This window comes from Trichoderma camerunense (assembly GCF_050948025.1).
Source record: "Trichoderma camerunense strain CBS 138272 chromosome Unknown V8C40scaffold_12, whole genome shotgun sequence".
Lineage (NCBI taxonomy): Eukaryota > Fungi > Ascomycota > Sordariomycetes > Hypocreales > Hypocreaceae > Trichoderma > Trichoderma camerunense.
The window spans coordinates 315,127-333,594 of NW_028145358.1; the positions used below are offsets into that span (position 1 = coordinate 315,127).

Here is an 18,468-nt window from a genome sequence, read left to right on the forward strand (position 1 = left end):
CGAAAACCTCTAAGACACGCTGCTCAGCATTGACTACAGCTTCAGCAGATATCATGTCAACGCATCAAAATTTATGAGCCAAATAGTTAAAGGGGGTATATATATGATTTGAATTCCACAATATGGTAAATCCGCTAGGTATATATGGGTATCCTCCGACAATGCTTATAACTCGCTCCAGCAATGACACCTCATGCAGACGTTTCTGTAACACTATGACATGCTATGCCCGCCAATGCCCGCCCAAACAAAACTCCATGCATGATTCTCTAAACATGCAAATAAAAAAAATGACCAGTTTCCTCATCCCCGTAAATTGACTCCCACTCCTGTTTAGGAAATTGTTTCCTCGCCTTTCCATGTATGGCGCGTCCGTCATATCCCCGATGGGAAAAGGAAAAAAAGGAAAAAAAGGAAAAAGGAAAAGGGGAAGCGCTCAGCCTCTCCTGAACACGCGCTTCGTGCCACCAGCCTTTCCAATCTCGCCAAACTTCTTCTCATTTGGCTTTCTATCCGGGCCACTAGCCATGAGTACCTTCTCTTTGATGCTTTCAACCCAAGCCTTGCTCTCTTCACTCATCTCTATCTTCTTGGCTTTTGGCCCTGCTAGACCCAAGAAAGAACTCTCATCCTCTGCCCAGCTTAGCCGGGAGCTAGGCCTCGAAATGGCCGAGCCCTCAGATGGTGGTGTACCTTCCGCCGGTTGACCTGGCGTCACTGGGGTCTTCGGACGCAGGTTGTTGTTGATACTGCTCCTCCGTGGCTTGCGTGCTGCTGCTAGGGGACTCACAGAAGAGCGATCACCAGTAGCAGTAGGTGGCCGGCTTGGAGGGCTGGCCTTGGAAGGTCCATTTGAGGCACGAGGAATGTCGCGAACCTCCACCTTGACCGATTCTTTGCCGTTAGAACGGCGGCCATGATGGCTGGCGTATTCCTTCAGGTACTCGGACAAGTCAGCCCACCCGCCACCAACGCGAACCATTACTCGTTCTCCTTGCTCTCCTACACAGCGTATGAACAGCTTGATGGGGGCCTCGTTATCTGATCTAGAGAGATGATAGACTCTAATCGGATAGTGGCCCTTGGGACGCGTCCTCTGTTTGACTGGAGATAGAGTAAAAGAAGGCGTGGCAGTTCGGGTGGACATGCCAGACGTGCTCCGTTTAACCGGCTCCTTAGACGGCTTCTTCCTCAGGCGAGGGAGTTGAAGGTCTGGTGGGTTTAAGTTGATGCCTGATGTTCCATTCGTGAGCTTGATCTTGGCTGGTATGTTTTCAATAATCTGGCTAATTTGCAGTCGGAGCTGCTGCTCGCCGGCGCTTTCCCGACGGGTAGGCGGGTGAGGCAAATCGGGAGTGTACGAATCCTCAAAGTCGTCTAAGAAGGAATCCTCGAATGTCGATTGTAAGAATGACTCATCGTCTTCGGGCGTTTCTATAACCATGGGGCTATCGAGGAGGCGGCGGTTCAATTCTGGAGGAGAGCTTGGTGGGCTGTCATCTTCCGGATAAAACGCCTCGCGAAGTCTGCTCTTGGGGATAGTGGGGGATCCAGACACTTCAATAAACTCGCTCGACGGCAACTCGTCCTCTTCGCTGATGGCTGACATGTGGTCCTCCATCATGGCAAGATCCTCAGGAGAGGAACCATCCAAATGGTCCTCCGGTGAGGACAATTCATCCTCTGCAATGGGGTCTAGATACGATCCATGATCTGATTCGCCAGTGCCGGGCACCAGTAACAATGGCGGTGAGAGCTTGTTGCCACTGTTTGCCGGGCTCACATCTCTGTTGTTGGCGGATTGATGAGCCCTTGTCGGAGATGGCGAGAGAGAAGAGGTCTTCTTGAGAGGGGTGGGCTTAGGCTTTAACTTTGCCAGCTTGGCTTCGGCCATCTTTCGCTCGCAAGCGGAAACCCATTCTCCGTAACCCTGCTCCACGTCTTCCATACGAGTGAGCCACTCGTCCGGAAGGGTGTCCGGGGCGCCCTCCAAGCAATCTAGCATGTAATCCAGGGTCCGGCCGGGCTCTGCAACCTTGAGCGCAAGTGATTGTCTTTTAGCTTCAAAGTCTTTAGACGTCAGGGTGCGAGCAGGTAAGACAATGGCTTTCCGGCTTGGGCGCTCCATCTCCCAGTGAGACTGGGAAATGGCCTCCCAATTCTCGCCAAGAAGCGCCTCCACATCTTGGATGGCTTGCAGAAAGGGATTGACGTGCCGGAGGACGATGATGCGCATATGCCACAGCTGCAGCAACCGAGATAACTTTGCCAAGTTGGGCAGGGTCTGCACGACAATGGCGGTGATGAGGACGGAAATGTCCTCCATTTTGTGATAGCTCGACAAGGCCGATAGCATAGATCGACTGGGGTCCATGTTCATTGGAGTACCCGGCCTTGACAGCGGTAGGATGTGGTCGTTCATGACGTGGCCTTTGATCTCCTCGAGATCGAGGTCATCCATGTCTCTGTTGATTTGATTGATTCTTGTTTCGTATTTTTCCACCTCTTCAGCGGGGAGGCTCCCCATGTACTGCTTCCTTCCAGTCTCTTCAGGGGTCGGGGCCTGAGCGAAAAGCTTCCTTTGCGTATTGCTCGGCTCCAGGAAGCCCCCGGACCCCGCTTGTTTTGGCCAATTCCACTGGTTCAGCTCGCTGAGCCAGTGCCAGATCTTGTGGGATGCCACGGCCGTTCGCATTGCGAAGTCGCGCTCGAGCGCAGAAGCCTCTGCGAGGCAACCCCTGAGAACGCCATCGGGCGGCGATAATGCTTGGACAACTTTCGCTGGCTCCAGGTGAGCAAAAAAGTCATCAGCAGAACGCTGCCGAGCAGCCAGCAGCTGGCCCGGAGTGGGCGTCGAAAGCCGCTTCTGCTTGACGAGAACGGGTGTTTCGTTCATTGTTGCTTATTCGCGGTCGTCGCGGTTTGTGTTGTAGTCGTTAGCGCGTGCAACTAGTTGTAACAGTGATGCCACCAAGGCATCATCTGCCTTTGTTGGTGAAAAAGGATTGTTTGATTTCCGTCTCCAAGGTTGAACATATGTCATGGACCGGGAGGGATTAGAACAGCGATAATTCGATTTTCGTTGGTGATGCCCATAGTCGGAGAACGGCGGTGATGGGATGTTGTGTTTGCGGCTATGAAATGACAGCCATGCGACCAAAGCTATAAGCCGTCAAAGCGATAATTTTTTTGCAGGCAAGCACACGGAGGCAGTTGGCCTCTCTGACTTGCCTGGGTCTTTGCTTGCGACTTTGTAATAAAAAGAGAGATACAAAGTCAAGCGCGACGATGAAAGAAAGAGGGAGAAGGATAAAAAGAGGCCGATTCAAGTAAAGCTGAAGGTGCACTGCAAAAAAGATCCACGCTGGGGAATCAATCCAATGGCCGCTTCCGCCCTTCCCCTGGTGTAGCTCGGCGCGGAGCGTCGCAGAAGGAAAAGGAATGACGGGGCGTCAGACAGGAGACCAGCGCACACCAACTAGCTGCAGGAGGTGCAAAATCCGAGCAGGACTGTTTAACTGTAATGGTATAGACGCTGTCGCAGGTGTTTCGGCTCGGCGGTTGGGCACAAGCTGGATGGTGCCACCTCAGTGCTGCTGCGCTGGCAAGGCCTCCGGATAAGCGGGCAGCGAATAAGCAGAGCAGCTGGCGAACAGCGTGGAGTCTGCAATGCGTCTTGCGTTTATGCGTGGGATCCGAACCAGGCTGGCTGTATGTAGGCAATATGTGGCGCGCGTTGGGTATCCGCCGTAGGGGGTCGTTTGTTGGGGGCTCTTTCAATCGACGATTATGCAAGACAGACGTGGTGTTAACTCCCACATGAAGAAAACGTGGCGATCGATAGCGACAGTCGCGAAGGCAAAAAAGCACAACAGCAAGGTGGTATTGGGCGAGAGCGATGGACTAGGTGTCAACGCGCGCGCGAAAAAAAAGAACGAGTGAGCGTGAGACAGAAAGGACTGTGAGCCAAGGGGGCTGATTTTTTCAAAAGAACGACTGGCCTCGTCCGCAGCAATTAGGGACAATAAGTGGCAAAATCACAACGAAAACAGGAGCAAAACAAAGCGAGCGACGGGGAGACAGATCGCGACGGTATTGCAAGTCAAAAGTTAGTAGTGGTTGGTAGAGGGGAAAACAACATAAGACACAAGGAAAAAAGAAGAGAGAGAAACGAGCGTGCACCAGAGGCGCCGAGCTTCAACACAACGCGCCCGCGACGGCGCCAACAGGACCCCGAGCAAAGATATTAGCCAGCAACGGACTCTCTAGGCAATCAAACTCGCCCTCTGTTCGCCTCGTATGAGCAACAGTGGAGGTACAAGCAAAATCCCCAGGGCGACGCCTTGACGCCATCTGAAGGGTGCTGTGCCGGGAGCTGTGCTGGGTGCTGCTCAGGCCTAGTCAGTGCTCTGTGGGCGCTGTGGATGCTGCCTGTAGGTGCTTGTGCCAGGTACAATGGCAAGGCGGGCCCTCGCTACGTCTTAGCGCCCTGTCCCATGGCAGCTCTCATTTGCCGCCTGGTGCGAGGCTCCTCCTTTGACAAAAGGCAATCTTACTCTCACGGCAAGCTAAAGGCTAGCGCCAGGTACCCAGCAGTGCGTATTACCCATCACGGAAATACAGATCCTGGACGGTACGTACTCGTATTGCGGGTTTCAAGTCGCGGTCTGCACGCGTTCGTGGAGCTGCTAGTAGGAAAAGGAAAGTAAATATTTACTTTGGCGCCGTGGTCAAAAACAAGTGAGTGTGTGTGTGTGATATAATGCGGCACAATGTCATGATTCAAACAGGCAAGGCTCTGAAGAAGACGGCACAGACGGAGGGCGAGTCAAAATCCACCTCAGCCCGCCTCCAATCCCAAGGGCAGCTCAGCACAGGTACATACATACTGTAATTCTCTCTCCCTCTCCAGCTCTCTTCAATCACTTTACTCATGTCGGACGCGTCTCCACACCTCCCGCCCATCCGGTTATCCCTTCCCAAGTCCCAGCTCAGCCCAACCGAGACACATTTTCAGATCAAGTTTTTCATTTCTTGGTTTCTAATTCGTCATTCCCGCATACGAGTTGCTCACACGCACTCAATCACTGCGTCTCCCTTGCCTTGCACCCTGTCCCCAGACGCAAGAAATGACGCTGCGATAAGACAGACAAACGAAAGACGAGGCAAGGGTCCTCTCATGCCAGATTCCGCTTCCACTTCCGTGGTCCCGTGGCCTCAGCGACCCTCTCCGTTACCGGGGGCAGGCAGGAAAAACTCACCGAAAGAGTCGCCATGATGAGATGAAAATACTAGATGGGGCCCAGGACTCGTCCTCTTGTCTCTCTCCCTTGCCCATTTGCTCCTGCTCCGTGCATTATGCAGTATTACTCATGCTGCTACCTTAGGTAATTCTCGTACTCGTACAGGTACTACTGGCATCCGCCGCCCATTCATGTAAACCGTAGTTATCTGTTGGATGGCAAAGAAAACATGCGCTCAGCAGATTGAAAAACCCAGCAACCTGCAAGCGATACGTCAATCACACGTGCAAGCCCACGATACGATTGAATCTATGTCCCGCCCGCCACTGCTACACACATGTCCCGCCACGCCACATGTCCCGTCCCGGAACCATTGGTACTTGCTAACAAAAAATGTCACGCATCGATGATTGGGTCTGAGCATGGACACGCCACGCCATGCACGACAGCCTGTCCACCATGACCGCAGCCCTACCCTGACGAAGATGTTCCTTCTCGGCGACCAGCCCGCAATTCTCAAAATTGAATGCATCCGAACCTATTATACTTGTGCAGGCGCCGAGGCATGCCCAGGTGGTACTGCATGAGAGGGCATCTTGCCTGTCAGGCCTTACCAATCTGCCAAGGGAGAGGTGCTGGGATGCTGCGCCTGATATACCCAACGCGTCATAACTGCCAAGGCGGCAATTCGCAACTGTGATACATCATTGTAATACATCGAAGTTAGGTAGTCACTCATTCAAGCACAGGAAGCACCGTAAAGGCATCAGTATCAGTATCATTGATGCTACTAAATCTACGCAGTATAAAAATAATCCATCCATCCATACATATATTCATAAATCCCTTTTCAAAGCCTCCTCGGCTCTCAGCGTAGCAACCATCACAACAAACGACCGTGCATGACCCGCCTGCTGGGGTTCCATCTGACACTCTTGAAACACTCTCCTTCATCATTATCATTATCATCATCGTAAACGACAACAACAGATAGAGATTATCAATCATGCCCATCTTCAGGCCACGAGGGCGGCCGAGAAGGAAAACGAAAACGAAATGCGCAAGAAAACGACACTCAATGTACCAGCCAGCAAGTGCCCGTCAAATATAACCGAGACTTCTCCTTTTTGTTTTAAGCAGCAATATCCCACAACATATCCAAAACGCCATCCATTGACGCCTCTCCCTAATCTATTATATATTTTTAACCAAAAATTTTCCCATTATCCGCAGGGTGAAAGAGAGAATGCCTCCAAGCAAATTCTCTTATTTGTTTGTTTCAGCTCAAGTAGAGGTTTCGGGGTGCGCCGGAATAGTACCATCAACGCTCGTGTTGAAGACCCAGCCAAAAGTATTATCCTCACCACCAGGGGCGCCAGTGAATGCACTGGCCATCAACGTCTCGTCGGTGCCAGCAACTCCTTCAGGAGGGAATTGCAACCACTGGTCCACATCAAAATCAGTACCAGCGACCGCGTTCCAGTCAAACTCGTCATGGCCTTGCATGAAATCGACACCAATAATGTTATCTACTTCCATGTGGACCTCATCTGATCCGCCGCTCACACTCGGGGTAAGATTCGAGGGATCAAAATCGGTTTGCGGCGGAGAGTTGACCACAGATGATCCTTGAGCGATGGTATTGATTGCCCCCGGAGGGCCCATTGGTTTCTGGACCTCCTTGGGCTTCTGGTTGAAGAGTGTCTCGGAAGCGGTCATGTACGGAGCATTTTCAGGTGGCGGCGTGTGCGTGCCGAATTCAGGGGGAACCTCCTTCATCATTGCCAACGTCGACGGTTCGACGGTAGCATTGATATCAATGGCCGCCTTCCTGAGAGCGGCATCCAGGAACCCGGTGGCATAGTCGGCGGCAGCATATATCTCGCGTAGTTTCTCCATGACTCGCATGCACTGGCGGAAACCTCTTGTTGCGCGCGACCGAGCATCTGGCATTGGGTTTTTCATCTCCAAGAGGTGGATGATCATGGCAGGTAGGATCACTGTCACACCGGTGGTAGGCAAATACCTCTCCAGGCGGAGGTGGTGCAGCTCGGTAGCCATGTCCGTAATATGCGTCGCCGCATCCTTCACCTTATGGCGCGACATCTCTTGCACCTGGCGAGAGGCGGTCGGTGCTTGCATGGGAGACGACGGTAGAAACTGGGGACGGTGCAGAGCAGAGATAGTCGTATGGTACACCATGTGGAGAAGCATTCGCTGAACGACAATAGTAGACCTGCCGTTCTTGGTGTCTGCAGGGACCAACATGCGGTACTGACAACACGCAGGAAGTGATGCCGCCCATTCCTGGAGCTCTGCGTCGACCACCTTGATGTTGTCCAAATTATCCAGCTTCTTATTGGGGAACAGCATCATGGTGCTGTTGGTCGTGTTCTCGGGCTTCATGTTGTCTCGGATGAGAACCGAGTACTGGGCCTTTAACATGTGGCTAATGCAAATGCACAGCTTCGCCTTGGCGATGCACATGACGGCAAGCTCCCGCTGCATCTCTGTATCGCGCATCAACGTGCATTCAGGTGGGATAATAGTGACTTTGTCTGGCAGCACCCCCAGCTCAAAGTCGCTCTCCACCAGCATGGGCACGTCGAAATCCTCATCCTTGATTCTCGTCGGGCGCCTCATGCCAAGAGCAATGAGACGGTCGCGCATAAAGCAAGACCACCAAATGCGCTTCCAGAGCTTCTGCGTCGGCACGGCCATGCTGGTGACCTCGGGGTTGCGATGCAGCCCAATAGTATGAGCCAAGGATATCGCCACACCCATCCAGTGCCAAGTATCTTTCTGATCATCGGGAGTCTCGTACCAGTACGTCATTAACAAGAGTCCCTGGACGAGTATCAAGCGGTCTGATTCGTAGTCGAAATCGTAAAGTAGCTATTGACATGTGAATATGGATCTCATCTCCTGCACGAACGGGGGGCGTGCAGCCCGAATGCATAATTGGCTTACCCTCGTCTTTAGGAAAAAAGCTTTTCTGGCAGCCTTGCGAGTTGCGTAGCCTGCTTCGCGCAGATGTCTCATGTCGACAAAAGCAGTTGCCGAAAACATGACGGCGTGATATAAGAACAGGCTAATCTGGCCCTCTGCAGCATCATAACGGTTGATGACGCTGAGAAAAGGGACCAGATCCATAAGCGGCATATAAGGGTGGACATATTCAATGTAGGCACGCAGAAGCGCATTCTGCAGCGACAGGCAAGGGATGCTGAGCGCACCCTTTGCGTGTAGATAGCGAATATCATCCGCTGGGATTTTACTCGGCAAGGGGCGCACGAACGGAGGGAGCTGGACAATTGAATCCGCATCATCGAGCAGGCCCATCATCTGCGTGGTGCGAGACGAACCATGGCCCACGGAGCCGGCAGTGCTCGTCCAGGAAGACCGACTCGCCTCCGACAGCTGTGCCTTGCTGAGTAAAACGGGCTCATTGCGATATGCAGAGCGTTGATCTAGTACACCAGAGTGGTCTTGTGGTCAGCACGCTTATGGTCAGAAAGCACAGTGATGTTCAGTTTAGCTCTGTTGCACATGTCAAATCACTCGATTTTGCATGTGAAAGAAGATCCCCGTCATCAATTTGACGGCAGCCTCTAGGGTCTGGTGACGATGCTGAATGGACGGGACGGAGGCTCTAGCCCAACCGGGTGGGTCAGGGGGGAAGGGGTGATGCGTGCGGAGAAGTTGGAGAGACTCTCCCCGAGAACGGGGAAGGGAGAAAAAAAACCAAAGCGATCCGTAGTTGGTGGGACTCCAAAAATGAAACATCGAATAGCATTGCTTACAGATCATGTGAGGCACATGGCCATCGACGCCAGCGTTGGGAAGCAGACCGCTTGAAGGGTCGAGGCTGGCGGGCGAAATCATAGAGGACCCGCTGGTTCTTCGCAGGTCGGCGCTGTTGATGGCAATGGGGTTCGCCGGTGCTTTGCGCAGCTGAGCCTCGGCTGATTGGCCTTGCCCCACGATGCTGGCGGTAACAAGATTCTTTCTAGAAAGGATTGCGCGTCAGTGGATTGGCTCGTCGGGGTAAACTCCTTGATAGTGCTAAGCCCCTTGTCGACTCTCCCCAGATTGGTTGTTGGGGTATTCACGTGTGAGGTGCCAGTGCCGAGATGCCTCGAAAAGCTAGGGCTCCGATATCATGACGGCGGAGCACTGCTTCCAACGAATCTGGGGGATTGGGAACGGCCGTGCACTGAATATGCACAAGGGGAATGGGGGAACGGAGCAGACGGGATTACTCACTTTCTCCGACGGCTCTCCTGGACAATGCACTAGAGGAAAGGAGTGAGGTCAGCCAAACTGTAGACGGGTTTTGGTAATTGAGGTGAATGCCAGGCCAGCTTTGCTCGTGAGAGGTCGCTGCCGTATTGCACATTGCGTACCTCAACATTGTCCCAGCGACAGTTTCCGCATGGAGCTCCCTCAACCACATCGCAGCGAACCTTGCGCGCGCGACATGAGACACAGGCACGAGCGGCACGCCTCTTGGTAACCTTGTGTGGCTGCTCAGCGCCGTCGTTGGGAGCTGATCGCTTCTTGGACTTGTCGTCGGATCGTCCGTCGGCAGTGGACGCATTGTCGATTGGTTCTGGTGACGCCGAATCTGACGGTGAGCCGGCATTTGCGGCGGAATCGTCATAGGAAAGCTCTGGCGCAGCTTCTGGAGACATTGTGGCTGGCTGCAGTGTTGACGAGAAAAGTAGAAGAGATATAAGCCAGGGATATCCGCGAGTAAACACTCAGCGGACGTATAGGTAGGTGAAGTCGATGCGAACTTGAAGTCTCGCGTGAGAAAAAAAAAAGCCCCTTTGCAGACCTCACAGGTTTTGGGCAAGCTCAGAGTCGGTTAGGATGGACGGCAAGGTGCAATCGTCTCAAAAGAGCAGATTATGGCTAGTATTCAAAAATGGGTAGTTCATTCAAGCATGAATCCCAAGTGCCGGTTTAGGTGGTGGCGAAGGCGGTCGTATGAGGTGTTGAGAGCAGCGATGTTGCGCGCAGGCCGAAGGGAAAGCTGAACGCACACTGCCGCAGCTACTGCTACTCATGTATGAATCGCCAAGGAGAGGCTATGAACCCAAAACAATGGACGACTATACTGGCTGAGGTGTCGTCTTGGTGATATTGTGACGAGAAATCAATCATTGAACAAGTAGAGCTCTTGAGCCGCACACAGACACAGATGACAACAGCGTGGGGTAAGAGAGGTTCATGGAAAAGAAAGAAGAAAAGGAATGAGTCGAATTGTGAAAAATCCGGGGGTGGATTATCGGAAACGGGGCACAACGAGGAGGGGCGTGTGGATTCTCACGGTCCGGACTTGTCCTTCTTTTGCCCTGCCCTTGTCTTTGTGTGTGCACGCGCTGGGTCCGGATACGTTGAAGTGGCTGCTGAGTCCATTTTACATTCTATCAGAGACCAGGCTTGATCCAGCCACAGCGTGCGTGACAGCGACAGGTACGTAGACTGGTACGCAGTATACTTTCATCATTTAGCGCTCAGCAGATGCTGAATAAAGCCCATACCACGACGTCAAAGGCCAGAAGATAGACTCTAGACACGAAGCCAGTAGTGGAGCACCGGGTGCGAAAAAAAAGCGAAGTGGAGGACTTCGAGGCCGGGGCGACGCCACGGGACTCCGGGCGCTGACGAGCTGGGATTCTTGGCTGGCACAAAGGATTCGTGGTTGGCTGTGCGCCGGATAGATGGGTTTCTGAGCCAGCGCGCCATTCAAGATGGGACCGTATATTCCGTCTTCATGTGACAGCTGATGCGAAATAACGTTGGTCTTGGTGCGCGGGTGGCGATGTTTCATTTTTAATCTTCCGAAGACGTCTATGGTGACGAAGTGCTCTATCCAGAAAATTCGATTAGAAAGCATTTCAACACACTTACACGGCATGTTCCTGGCACGGCACGTACCAGGTGACTCGACTCCATGGACACCGGTCTAGGGCCATCGTCGATGCTCGGTCCAGCCTGGGTCCAGCCCTAGCCATGGCAGACTACAAGCGGCCATCAGGTCTAAGCGCATTTTTTCCAGTTTGGAAAAGAATTGCAGCGAAATTGATCCGGCTGCCTTTTACGATCAACGATGACGCCTTGCAGCTGCAGCGCTCGTGTGCGTCCCATGTTATGCTGGGTGTAGAATCGGAGTGCCGAAGTTGCTCTTTCGTACCGGCCAAGCGGCCGTCTTACCGGATGATACCTAGCAGATACCAGTCTGCCCCAGACGGCACCCGCTTGTCAGGGCTAGGCGCGGCGCTGGGCTGCGCTTTTCCCTGTCAAGCTCATGCCAGAACGGAGGACAAACCCTGTTTGATCTGTTTCAGTGACTAAGTGTCTTTTCAACGAGCTTGACTGGAGCGTTTTCGACGGCGCAAGCAACAGCCAGACCCGTTGGAGTGGAGCAGAAGATGAAGTTATTGGCGATGCTAATCTGGCTTCATACGGTGTGTTTTGGACGGAGTCCGGGACGCCGGAGTAGGTTTCCGGCATGGCCGCTATAGAGCGCTATAGAGGCAGAATATAATAGTGAAACGATGAGTTGAAATCCAGCGGTGGCCGGTTCGTGAGATGCATAAGATGTCGGTAAATATTTGGGCATTGGACTTTACAAGATGAAGAAAAGGGGTTGAAAATTTTGCATCCAGTCGTGCCTTTCCATGGAGCTCAGTCTTGTCCGCTACCAAGCAAAGAGGAAGGTATGGTCCTCAAGGTGCTTGGGTGTAAAGTACGCTGTAATAGTACCTTGATAGTACCTGCAGTTTGCCGCGATACTTTCCTACTACCGCACAGACAGCAGTAGCTCTGCGGTATTCCATACTTTAGTCGTTCTTCAACCACCAACCCAACAACTGCCATTGCGCCTAACACCCTTGCTCTTTCCTAGCTAAGTTCTATTAGGTAACATTCGCGAATCATCTCGATTTGCGATGAAAATTTTACTTTTTACAATTCCCTCGCTCAATTTCTGCCCAATATGCGGGAAAAAGAGGAAAACTGGTCGGCATTCAGTCCGAAGTTCAAGGGAAAACGAAACCACTCTTTGAATCATGTGGAGCCGTCAATTCTCACCCCTACACCAGCCTCTTAGAACCACTGGCTTAGGATCGACGATGGCTAGCCTCGTTATCCTGGCATCTTCTGCACACGTCGGAATTGCTCTCCGACATGATGCCCACTTGAAAACACTATTACGATGTCTTGGCTTGTTTCCTGTCTCCTGTTTCTATGCCAAAAACAGATTCGAGCCTGCTGCTTGTGGATTGAGGGCGGATTCGAGACTTCAGGCAAGTTCGAGGCTCTTCTGGTCATCCAGGGCTCGTCTCCATCATGTGGCTGTTCCGTGACTGTTGATTAGTGCTCTGCAGCCACTCTCGTTCCAGCCTCTCTTCAGTAATGCCACAGGCGAGCCACGGTCCACTTTGAAGCTTTCAGCAAATACGGAGTGCTGGCGCAGCTCTTACCGCTAAGCAGAACGAGTATTATTCGCCAGAGACATGGGCATGACTCTTAGTCGAGTGAAAAAGCTGGGTCTTGTGCATGTTTGTCGACACAAGTTGCGCCCCGCCTGCCCGAGCTATATTAATTATAGGACGGACAACGGGAATAACAATATCCACAGGGAAACAGGGTGCCAATTACGTTTACGCCAAGTCCATCGCCGTCGGCAATTATTTCTTCATCGCTTGGACGCCCTGAGAGATTGAGGATGTTGATCCCATCATGCGAACTGCCGGCAGACGGGACATTCCGCTCTATGATTGTTGTCGTCATCGTCTATAAAGTTAAACGACTGCAGTGCCACTGAAATTGGTGGAAAACGCCCAAAAGCTGCCCAAGCCCTGGTCCATTCCATCTCAGCGTTGGGCTACTCCAAGACAAATTACGCAAAAGGAATTTACCGATCGCTTCTTGGACCTAATTTCTTCGTGCCCTCCTGACCGTTCTTTGGCTGCCGCTAAGTGTATCCCTTGTCACTCGAGTCTAGGAGCGTATCGGGGATGTGTGGGCCGAACGGGAGAAATCGTGGAGTGTGGACCCTCCGCTACCTCGGGAGGCCGTCCGCAATTATTGCCTTTTCCTACCTTTTGCGAGGACGCAGGTCGAAGCCCTCTCCGTGAGAAACGGGGGGAGATGCTAGCTCTTTGACCCAGCGACAAAGTCTTGCGATACTGCATTTTGAGCATAGAATAAATGAATGGCACTGAATCATGTAGAGTGGAATCCGTTCTGTCTCTCTTTACAAAATTTGTGGCCTCGCTGTGCCCGGCAGGTAAACACGGCACCCTCGGGCCCGGCAACGGCAGTACAACACACGAACCAAACTTAGGCCTACTGTTCGGAAAATGGAATTTCCAGTGCACATCACTTGTGTGAAGAAGAGGGCTGAAGTTGCACCGAGCCTGTTCTCCGTTCGGTCGCCGCGACCAGCGCTCGGCCTTCCGAGCTTCTCGGTGGCGTTAACGGCTTTCCGAGCTTCAAAAGCTCACTTGTAGAGCTCACTATGCATGTAGATGTAAGCAAACTGGGGTGCATATCCCCTCTCTTTGCTCCAGAAACGCAATTCTATCACTTAATGTTAACTTATTTCGTCCCGTGTTTACGAAGTACCCTTCTCACCTTCTTTCAACACGCTGGCACTATTAACCGACGATTGAGGGGGAGACTGATTGAATGGGAGCTGAGATGACAGCAAAGGAATAATTATTAGTGGATTCTTGGCCATCGACCACACCAAAGATGCAAAGCAAGTCTCAAGTTCTGACAGGGAGGTAAGATCTCATGTCTTCTCATGCACCATCAATCAATCTACCGCGATCTGTTTCGGTACGGCATTTCGGTACGGCATACCGGGTACGAGCCAAATTCGCTGCTACATGCAGCGTGATGTTGACACACTTGGATGATGAACCCAAATCTTTCAACAACCCTGGTTACGGCCTTGTTCGAAGCGGCACAATCACTCTGGAATACACAATATTGAAGGAAGAAATGATATTGAAACATCTATTAAAGAAGAAATGGTCGAAATCCAAACAGACGATCCAACCCAGGAAATTTTTACCCTAAACGCCTCTCTGCATACGCATCTTTCTTGAGTTAAGTCATGGCAAACGTCAAATCTCTCCATGGTATTATCTCCCCCGTCGTTATTGTCAACACGCTTCTTCCATCCCGTCGTCCAGCTCCGTCATTGCGAGTGCAATTACAATCGCCCCTTGGCTTCTGAAAAGGAAGTGGGATTGTATACACGCTGCTTGATGTAGTTTGTCAGAGCGACATCACCCCATTCTTCCCACTCAATCCAGAGTGATTCTGGGAGCTCAGACACACCATCGCGACGAGCCGCCTTCATGACCTCACGGGCGACGATGATGCTGGCATCACGGACTCGGTCGATCTTGGGGTAGATCAGACCCTGGTGGACTTCCTCAGCGTTGAGAGATCCAGCAAGCGCCGCAGCAGATGTATACACCATCTCGTCTGTGACACGAGTTGCCTTGGACAGGATGGCACCAAGACCCAGACCAGGGAAGACGTATACGTTGTTTCCTTGGTTGGGGTGGTAGGTGATGTCGCCCGCATCGCCGCCTACCTTGAGGGTGAAGGAATTGAAAGGAGAACCGGAAGCGAAGACGACAGAACCGTCGGTCCACTGCACAGCTTGCTCAAAAGTACACTCGGCCTTGGTCAGAGGGTTGCTGAGCGGGAAGAGAATGGGCCGGCGGCCGAGGCCACCAGCATCTACGGAAGCCTTGAGGGCTCGGACAACGGACTCAGTGAAGATACCAAAGGTGGCGGCAAGACCAACGAGCGCGCTGGGCTTGACATACTCAATGACCTCTTCCAGGGTACGGAATTGATGGCCGGCGTTGTCGACACGAGCAAAGTACTTCTTGTGCTCGGCGAGCTTGTCGCCGCGATCCATGGTAACCAGACCCTTGGTATCGACCAGGAAGAATTTGTCACGAGCTTCAGCCTCTGTCAAGCCTCTTCGAGTGTAATACTCAACGAGTTGCTTTGCAACACCTACACCGGCCGAACCAGCACCCATGAAGACGAGACGCTGCTCCTCCAGCGGAACGCTTGACAGATTGACGGCGTTGATATATCTGTTGAGCATTAGCGAACCGATACCGATAACGATGCATCGCACGAGATCAGAACTACTCACCCGGCAAGAACAACAGCACCAGTGCCCTGGACATCATCGTTGAAGGCCCTATAGTTATTCCTATATCGGTCCAGATAGTTGAAGGCCTTTTCGCTGTCAAAATCCTCGAACTGGATGACCATGTTGGGATACACCTCCTTCACGGCCTCCATGAACTCATCCATGAATGCCTGCTGTTCCGCATAGGAAACTCTCTTTTGGCGCAAGCCCAAGTAGAAAGGGTCCTTGAGATTGGTCTCGTTGTTGGTTCCGGTATCCAAGACGATGGGCAGGGTCTTGGCGGGGTGAATACCGGCGGCCGCAGTATACAAAGCGAGCTTACCGATCTACAAGAGTCAGAGTCAGCGAATGGGTTACACAGACCGAGGTGCAGTTTGTCTGATTGCGACTTACCGAAATACCAACACCATTAATACCAAGATCGCCGAGACCCAGAATTCGAGAGCCGTCAGTGACGACGCAAATCTCGGGATTAGGGCAAGGCCAGTTGCGAAGCATGGTCCGAATAGACTTTCGCTGCTTGATCGAAATGTACAATGCTTCGGGTCGGGTGTATAGGGTAGAGTATTGCAGGCAGACGTCGCCAATGGTGGGGGTATAGACGAGGGGCATCAAGTCGCGAATGTTGTCCATGAGCAGGCGGTAGAAGAGATCGACATTTTGTGCCTTGACACTGGACAGGTAGAGGTACTTGTCAATGCCGGTCTGGCGGCTATGGATCATCTTCATGGCCCTGGCGCACTGGGTCTCGAGGCTCTCCATGGCGTGGGGTAGGAGGCCAGTGAGATTCTTGGCAACACGTTGTTCGGGAGTAAATGAAAGGCCTGTCATGGTGAAAACGGTAAGTTAGCAACGGGTGTAAAAATAAAAGTGGACGTAAATGTAAATGAATAAGTAACCAGAGCAGAAATTGCAAGGTAAGCTACAGGTAGGTGTAGATTGTAAAAGAGAAAATGAACAAGAAAACCAGCAAATATAAACTTCAATTCGCATCAACCTACCTTTGTTCCACAATGGCTCACGAAGGACCTGATAGGCGGAAGCCTCGGACTCCTTGAGGTACTCGGTGTCGTGGTCCTGCTTAACCTCGGTATAGTGATCTTGGGCGTAGCCCCGGTGCTGGTCCAGGGACGCCAACTTCATGGCCTCCTCAATGGCCAAAACGTCGACTGAAGACATTGGGTTAAAATCGGTCAGTCTGCGACTAGAAATGGAGACGCGTTTATTAGACACTGAAGTGCGAGAGGAACGGTGAGAGGAACGGCCCGAAGCTACGGACGGTGAAGGTGAAGTTGACCGAGGAGTGAAGACGTCAGAACTGTCGGCACTGCGGGCACTCGACGCCATTGGTGGGGGGCGTAGAGCTGGGATTTTGTTCAGCGAAGATGCTGAGAAGAGAGATGGATGAGAATGTGTAAGATGGCTGCCCGAGTCGCCGCTTAGCGTTGGAACATGAGAAGAAAAAGTTGAATCTGGTTTCAAAGAAGAAGCAGAGACAGATGCAGGCGAAGATGGCAATGGTTTAATAGTAACAGCAGCAGCTATGGAAGACAGGCCCCTGCGGAACATGGGACTGGGGGATTTCATTAACAACCCCAGCCTTCCACGCGATCCGCTCTCAAGACGAGAAGCTAGAACCAACGACTGGCGGCTCATGACAAGACAACGTGGAGCTAGGGGGGTGAAGGGGGATGTGAAGCTGAAGGACTCGGGGTCTAGACAGATTCGGGTACGTTTCAGAAGACAGCGGAGACTAATATTCCACAGGCATCACGAGACGACAAAACGACCTTGAGGGGGGGCAAGTGTGAAGCAAGAAAAAGGGGAAGGGGTTGCAATCGGGGAAAAAAAGAAAAGATGAAAAAAGAAGAGGGCCAAAGATTGGTAGACTCAAGAAAAAGTGAAACGTCTGGACGATGGTGCAGTAATACCTGGTAAGAAAGGATTTGGAGATGTACAGGTACCTTGCGCAGGGCGGGCCGGGCACAGACAAATGCTCAACCAAAAAAAAAAATTGGGTAAAAGCACCGACAGGAAAGCCAAAGCGAAAGCAACAAAAGCAAAAATATTAGATAAAAAAAAAAGGTGGCGAGCGAGCGCACTCCGTACTTACCGGAAGGCTTGTCCGCTGGGGAAACTAATTGACGGTGTCTCGGGCTAGTCGTCCGCAAGCAGTCGTACACGGACGGAGTGTGTCGGGGTGTGGTAGAAGGTCGATGCGGAGCTGACGAAGGGAGATGAAAGGATTTGATACCCAGTAGGGTGTATGGGAGAAGAAGAAGATGGATGGATGAAGAGGTTGATCGATCAAACGTGCGGAATCAAGAGGATCTTGGCCGCGTATTATATCGTCCAAACGACACCAGTTGGATGGCGTTGTCGTTGGGCCATATTGAGGAGATGCCGGTCTCTAGCCGGGTCGGCATGTCATACTAATTCAGAGGATTGTCTGCGTTGTACGAGTACTTTTGTCACTTTGCATTGAGGGCCAAATAAGATGCCATCTGCCCTAGCCAGCCCACTCGGCGGATGGACTTGCGCAGTCGGGCGCTCATCATTGAATGCATCCAACCTTTTGGACGTTTGTCTTGCTCCGTGTCCCTCCGGTCGGGCAAGGGTGTGGCACAGGGGACGCGCCAACTAGAGGTAGCAGCAGTAGTTTCTTTTCCCCAAGCTGCATTAGCCGGCGCCAGGCCTCCGGGATCCGCAGGGGGGTGGAGAGACACGACGCCTTTTTTTGTGCTGTTGTCTGGCGGTTTGCTCAGGTGCTTTGCGCTGGGAATAGGGGATAATGGACTGATGTTGAGGCTGAGAAGATGATGGATTTGAAATCAGACGAGATGTTGTAATTGTGCATGAGCTTGGAGAGATTACGAGACTGATAACAAAGATAAGAAAAAAACAACGACGACGAGAACAGGAAATGGGCAAGAACGAGAACGTGCAAGTCACGGCACTTGTTCCTTCCTGCAAGACGACTTTGCGCCGTGGCGGCACCTTCCACACACTAGACAGGCTTGA

The 18,468-nt window shown here is 52.1% G+C and overlaps 4 protein-coding genes across 4 annotated transcripts; all 4 read right to left on the bottom strand.

The window, feature by feature from the left end:
* Window positions 1–378: 378 nt before the first annotated feature.
* On the bottom strand, window positions 379–3,169 carry V8C40DRAFT_42566 (uncharacterized protein). The gene has a single exon (XM_083222964.1). It carries the CDS (start codon window positions 2,894–2,896, stop codon window positions 437–439), a length of 2,460 nt encoding a protein of 819 aa, XP_083071532.1. The 5' UTR covers window positions 2,897–3,169; the 3' UTR covers window positions 379–436.
* A 2,853-nt stretch (window positions 3,170–6,022) lies between these two features.
* On the bottom strand, window positions 6,023–10,516 carry V8C40DRAFT_248933 (transcription factor domain-containing protein). Its single transcript, XM_083216646.1, has 5 exons — window positions 9,650–10,516; window positions 9,510–9,538; window positions 9,047–9,252; window positions 8,214–8,713; window positions 6,023–8,138 (listed from the first exon to the last, which is right to left on the bottom strand). The coding sequence occupies exons 1-5, from the start codon at window positions 9,935–9,937 to the stop codon at window positions 6,528–6,530; spliced, it is 2,634 nt and encodes an 877-aa protein (XP_083071533.1). The 5' UTR covers window positions 9,938–10,516; the 3' UTR covers window positions 6,023–6,527.
* A 3,741-nt stretch (window positions 10,517–14,257) lies between these two features.
* V8C40DRAFT_248940 (uncharacterized protein) lies at window positions 14,258–16,270 on the bottom strand. The gene is made up of 3 exons (XM_083216647.1): window positions 15,841–16,270; window positions 15,448–15,773; window positions 14,258–15,385 (listed from the first exon to the last, which is right to left on the bottom strand). Exons 1-3 carry the CDS (start codon window positions 16,207–16,209, stop codon window positions 14,479–14,481), a joined length of 1,602 nt encoding a protein of 533 aa, XP_083071534.1. The 5' UTR covers window positions 16,210–16,270; the 3' UTR covers window positions 14,258–14,478.
* A 36-nt stretch (window positions 16,271–16,306) lies between these two features.
* V8C40DRAFT_248942 (uncharacterized protein) lies at window positions 16,307–16,651 on the bottom strand (the record flags this gene model as incomplete). Its single annotated transcript, XM_083216648.1, has 1 exon — window positions 16,307–16,651. A coding segment is annotated over exon 1 (318 nt), but the record flags the coding sequence as incomplete, so codon positions are not given.
* Between the last annotated feature and the right edge of the window lie 1,817 nt (window positions 16,652–18,468).